At 26.5% G+C, this 6000-nt stretch overlaps 1 protein-coding gene across 1 annotated transcript; it reads left to right on the top strand.

The window, feature by feature from the left end:
- The first annotated feature begins 1867 nt into the window (after positions 1 to 1867).
- Positions 1868 to 2979, top strand: LOC112712532 (uncharacterized). The gene has a single exon (XM_025765445.2). The coding sequence runs from the start codon at positions 2194 to 2196 to the stop codon at positions 2806 to 2808; it is 615 nt and encodes a 204-aa protein (XP_025621230.1). The 5' UTR covers positions 1868 to 2193; the 3' UTR covers positions 2809 to 2979.
- Positions 2980 to 6000: the final 3021 nt, after the last annotated feature.

The raw sequence follows: 6000 nt of genomic DNA, 5'->3' as shown, positions 1-6000 counted from the left end.
AAACTACTCGTTTATAACTAAAAGTTTTATAAGATTTATTTTTTTAGATATTGAATAAAAATTGGTGTAATTCTTTAATATTGTAAATTAGGATATTTTGCAAAATTCTAGGATCATATTTTTTTTTTAATTTATAAACGTATTGTATTATTTAAATATTAAATTACGACAATATACATACTGCATATTGTAAATACACCATCTGCATATTGTGAGTGCAATACGTGTTCTGCATATTGTACTTGCATAGAATAACTCTCTCAAACACGATAAAACCTCATTTTTTTATAATATTAACGTAAAATTTTATTCATTCTTCAATATTAAAACAAAAAATTCATTTTATAACTGTTACTAAAAATAAATCAGTTATTATTTATAAAAAAATATATTAAAATATAAAAAAATAGATTAAGAATAAATTAAATAATATATATTAGTTAATTTTTAATATGCACATAATATATTTTTTTAATAATTGGTTATCATAATTTAATATGACTTTAGCCCATTTGAACCATGGCAAGACAAAAGGGTTGAGAACCATGTGAAATAATAACTATAATTTTTGAACAAAATTTTGAGACAAGAGTGACCGACCAAAGCCAAACATGTGCTTAAAGTTAGTAGACTTAATTCTCTGGTTCATATTTCACTTCACATTCCAAAACTGTAACTTTGTGCAATCAATAAATACTTAGAAATGGAAAGGTTATTAGAGGAAGATAGATAGTATAATAGTGCTAATGTACTATAACTTCAAATCCCGAAAATGCCCCCCAAACTGTTGGGAAGCTGAAAAAAATTAACTAAAGCAAACACAAAATTGATGAGGCTTGAAATATTCAAGGCTATTCAATAGTAATAATAATCAATAATAATATCTAGCATTTATGGTTAGACGTGTATTTCTCGATGGAATTAATTATATAGGCTATAGTTCCAAAACTTCCTCGATCGCCTTCATCTCATAAAGCCAATTTGATTAAAACCTTTATCTGCTTAGTGTCGAGGGTATTATTATTATTATTATCGGTTACGATGAGGTGATAAAAAAAAACAAATATTTATTAATTCTATTAATAATTAATAAATATTAAATAAGAGAAATTTTAATTATTTTTGTTATATTTTTTGTCACTCAACATTTTCGTATTATTATTAGCAGGTGCAATTCCTTATGCCTTGTTTGGCCAGCGACGATTCATGTGATTGCTTCTTAACCACTCCTTAGAGCAACCCCTCCCAATTTATATATACACATACATGATACACCCTCCATAATTTTTCATTTCCCATTTTGTCCCCCTACTCTTCCTTCATGAATGCAATGGGGTCATTTATTCTTACTCAATAATAATATCTTAAATCCCCCCCCCCCTCCTTTCACCACCCTTTATTGCCCCAATCAAACTATATTAAATCATAATAATAATAATCCAAGACTTAGTTGAGTGGATTTTTATAGCATAACGAAGGAAATATAAGAGTATAAAATATGATTTTTAATCTTTTATTATTTTTTTCATATTTATTTTTAGTCATATTTATAAACTTAATAATAAAAAATTACACTTTATTATCTTAACTGTAAAAAAAAAAAGATCTATTTTCCATAATAAAAATTCTTACAAATATTTATAAGTCTTTAAGAAATACAAAACTAAAAAAAATGATATTTCATGTTTTTCATAATTCAATTAAAGAGTCAATTTTTTCAGCTAATTAACTAATTAACATTTTTTAATTTTAAAATTTAAATTCTAAAATCTTGAATTCTCCAAAAATATAAATTAAAAAATTAATTTACAACAAAAATCACTAATATTTACTAATTAAATGTCTGTTTGTTATTTATAAAAAGAACTGAAACACATAATGTTTTTTGTATTTGAGATAGATAATTACATCTTTATTTCTATTTACACAATGAAATAAGTTTCTGTATTTATTACCTAAATATTTCGTATTCAAGAACTTAATCAAAGAATATATGGAGCAGCTACATAATAATAACAAGAATAATAATAATAATAATAAATAATATAAATATAAAAAGTAAGAAAGAAGGAGTTGCATGTTGTCCTTCTCCTAAATGGCTATTATATAATTAAAATGTGGAAATAGACCTAAACTCTATATACAAATAAAACCTTCAAATTAAGAAGAAGAAGAAGAAGAAGCTCATCAACAATGGCAGCTAATAGTTTTCAGCAACAGAAGCAGAACCATGGCAACAAGGTTGTTCCAAAACAACAATGTTCATCTAGAAGAACACCTTCATTCTCCTCATCATCTTCATCCTCCGTTGAATCTTCATCATTCTACTACTTCCATGACGACCACAACAAGATTCTCCTCAGCCCTGCTTCTCCTCTTAGATTCTCCGGCGGCGTTCCGTTCTCCTGGGAGCATCTTCCCGGCATCCCGAAGAAGCAGAGTTCAAAGAGAATCCCCTCATCACCTTCGTCAATGAAGCTGCTTCCATTGATGCCACCGCCAACCAAGCACGGTAGCCATGATCAAGAAGCTTCTAGAATTCGAAAGAAGAACTCCAGCTTCCAGAAAGATCCATTCTTAGCAGCACTTGTAGAGTGTTCGAAAGAAGATCAAGATGAAGAAACAAGAACAAGAAACAGGAATCTGTGGAGTGGACCAAAGGTTTCAAGGAGTATCAGTGATCGTTTCGGATTCACAGACATTTATGGTTCTTGTAAGAGAACTTGTGCTGTTTCTGAATCCATTGTTTACCTTCCAAGCTCTTCATCTTCTTCGTCTTCTTCTTCAAGCCGCCGCAGAACTCTCTGATTCTGCATTCCCTTCTTAATAATTGTAAGAAAAAATTGAACTTTGTTTCATCTTTGTTACTACTAATTAATTAGTTTCTTATTACAATGTGGTATGTCTTTGGAAAACTAAGTTATTGTAATAATTTGTTAATACAAAATCATAAGTATAGGAACCAGTGTTTGCTTGGCATCTTCTCTTCACAGATCTACACAGATTTCATTATGCTCAATTTTTTAATTATTTCCAGTAATTTTGTCAAATATTTTAAGTATTTTTAATTTAGGGAGATTAAGGTTTATACATAGAGTGATGGTTGTATTTGATGTGATGATATAGTGAGTGAAATTTACATGATCCCATGTGGGAGAGAGGAAGAAGAAAAAGAAATGCAGAGGACCACAGAAGTCATATAATTGATTTTGACTTTTCTAGTTTCAATGAATAATAATATTAAGAACATGTTATGATCTGTATTTGCAAGTGAATGTGATTCCCCTAAGATTATGAATTATATATAGAGTAAAAGTATAGTGATGTGCATATTTGTGTCCATGCTGATGCTGATGCCCATGACAAGTTGTTGAGCTACCCTGCTCTCTCTTTCAACCCCACAAGCTTAAAAAATCATTACAAATATTAATAATTTAGTACGTCATTGTATTGCATACATCCCCTTCACAAAATAAAATCATATTAATAATAAACAAATAAATAAGACAGAGTATATACCAAACAAATTAAAACTTCCACTCTTCAACAATGAGACTTTCAATAATGATTCTATTTCTTTCAATTAGTCTTCAACAATGGCTTTAAAACTTGGCATAAAATCAAAACACAATAGACTCATCAGACAATATAAACCTATTTTTATGCTTCCAGAAAACATTAGTTCTGATATCACTGTCCTGAGTGAAACTTCAAGTTTCTGGTCCTACAGCGTGGGCTATAATAAACATTTATTTTTTATTTTATTTTAAGGTACTTAAAAGTTGGAGTAACTTTACAACATTTGACCTTAGAAATTATATATTGTGAGATATGGATATGATGAGCTTTTACTTTTACACCTTTATGTTATACTGAAAATCTGAATTAGAGAATAAAGGATTCGCTTATATAAGTTTGTCTCAAACATATTATGATCCACATGCTGTGCCTGCTGCTGCATTTAGTGACATTTCCATTTAGTACATGATATGATACACCTCACTCAGTGAATTTGTAACTGATTTTCTATTTGGATGATTATATTTGGTACCTCTAAAGTACTTTTAATACCTAAATTGCACATGTGGCTCCCATGTGTATATATAAATATAAACATATCATTGTGTATAAATAAAAATTCAGATATTAAGTTTTTGAAAAAAAAAATTATGATTTTTTTCTGTTGCTAATAAGTATTTTAAACTCTCATTATTTTTCTTTGTTCTTTTCCAATAAAAAAGAAATATTAGCATACAATAAGATGATTAATTTTATATCAATGTAGTAATTTTTAAATAAATAATTTTATTTTTATTATTTTTTTTGTGTGGTGTTGTTGTTCCCCATCATTTAGGTCTTTAATACTATATATAAAATTAATACAGCATTCTAATACTTAACATATAAAACATTGGAAATCAATAGGAGTTGACTAATCTGGAAATTTAAAAAAATTAAAATAATTATGTCTTTATTAAAATAATAATAATAATAATTTGTACATTAGATTGTATAAATTCTATTACTATGTTATTAAAATTAAAATTGAGTGAACATAATTTTAATCTCAAAAATTAGTTCATGAATATTTATAAATTATCTAAAAATTTTATTCATGTGAGATTTATGCTAATGAGTTATAATTCAAATGACAAATTTATTCGTTTATATTTATTTAAAGATCGCGAATTTAAGTCAGACTCTTATCTTAGAAAAAAAAATTAATGAGAAGGGAATTAACTAACCAAAAACAACATGATATTTTAGGGGGACTACAAATATCATTAAGCTCTAAAGGTATATTTTAGTTGGGTTAATAAGTCACTATTAATTAATTATTGGTCATTGAAAAAATTTAGTGAGCCAATTATAGTTTTTTTTTTTTTTTGGTGACTAGTGAGTTAATTATAGTATAAATCAACTAAGTCAAATTTTTTTTAATTTTACAATTTGAAAAATTAAAATAATAAAAATTATCTTTTGTTTTATTTTATAACAAATATATATATTTTTCAATTAGTTGATTGAGTTGGCTTTATCTCTAGTTAGTTTCTTACCGCAACCGTTAATTCAATTATTCGCACCAAAAAAAACAGTTCGATTATATTATTATTATAGAAGAAACTGATTACTATGATGTAAAATTACGTTATGCTCATAAACCAAATATCATTGAGCTTGCACCCAACTATATATATATATCATCCATGATTATCTTAGGCAATCTTATAAATCAAGTTTTGAAAATGAATATTGTTTAATGTATTTATTATTTTCCATGCACATGCTAGCTAGGCAACCCAAATTATACTAAAAAGAGTTTTTCACCAGTTGAATTTGCAAATCAGAACTTTATATCAAAAGTAAAATGAGGTTTAATTATCAATTTTTATTTTTGGTCTCCCAAATATATCTCGGTTCAATTTATACTTGATCCTCTAATTGTCAAATGCATATCTTCAATTTACGGTTTGGATTTAGAACGATAATACTAATTTCAATAAGTAATTCACTATTTTTTTGTCTTTAAAATTTTTTAAAAGTATAAAAAATAACCCTGAAAACATACTTCATCCTTTCAATAATGATATTTAATACCCACAATTAAATTAGCTTCAAATAAGATTGAGCTATATATGCAAGATTAGAACATTATGATTTTATTAGTATTTGTAAACTTTTGTGCGATTTTAGTCCAAATTTTTCTAGATATAAGTGAAGTGGTACTTATATATGTTCTCATATATCCCACGTAAAATCAAGGTTTAATTATTCTGTCGACATCGATTTTTATAATATTTTTATTAAATTTTTAATTAAATTTTTTTTCTATTCGATTTAATATTTATACCATATCATATCTTGTAATTAAGTAATGTTGAAATTAATAGAATATTTTATTAATAAATAAAACGAATGTATCTAACACTTGACTAAATAGTTTGTATAATTTAACAGAATATTTTGTTAATTCTAACGTTTTTGTCATGATAAAAACTT

The sequence above is a fragment of the Arachis hypogaea genome, chromosome 9 (assembly GCF_003086295.3).
Source record: "Arachis hypogaea cultivar Tifrunner chromosome 9, arahy.Tifrunner.gnm2.J5K5, whole genome shotgun sequence".
NCBI classification, from domain to species: Eukaryota; Viridiplantae; Streptophyta; class Magnoliopsida; order Fabales; family Fabaceae; genus Arachis; species Arachis hypogaea.
Note: the sequence above shows the minus strand (reverse complement) of the source record. Positions and strands in the feature narration are given on the sequence as shown.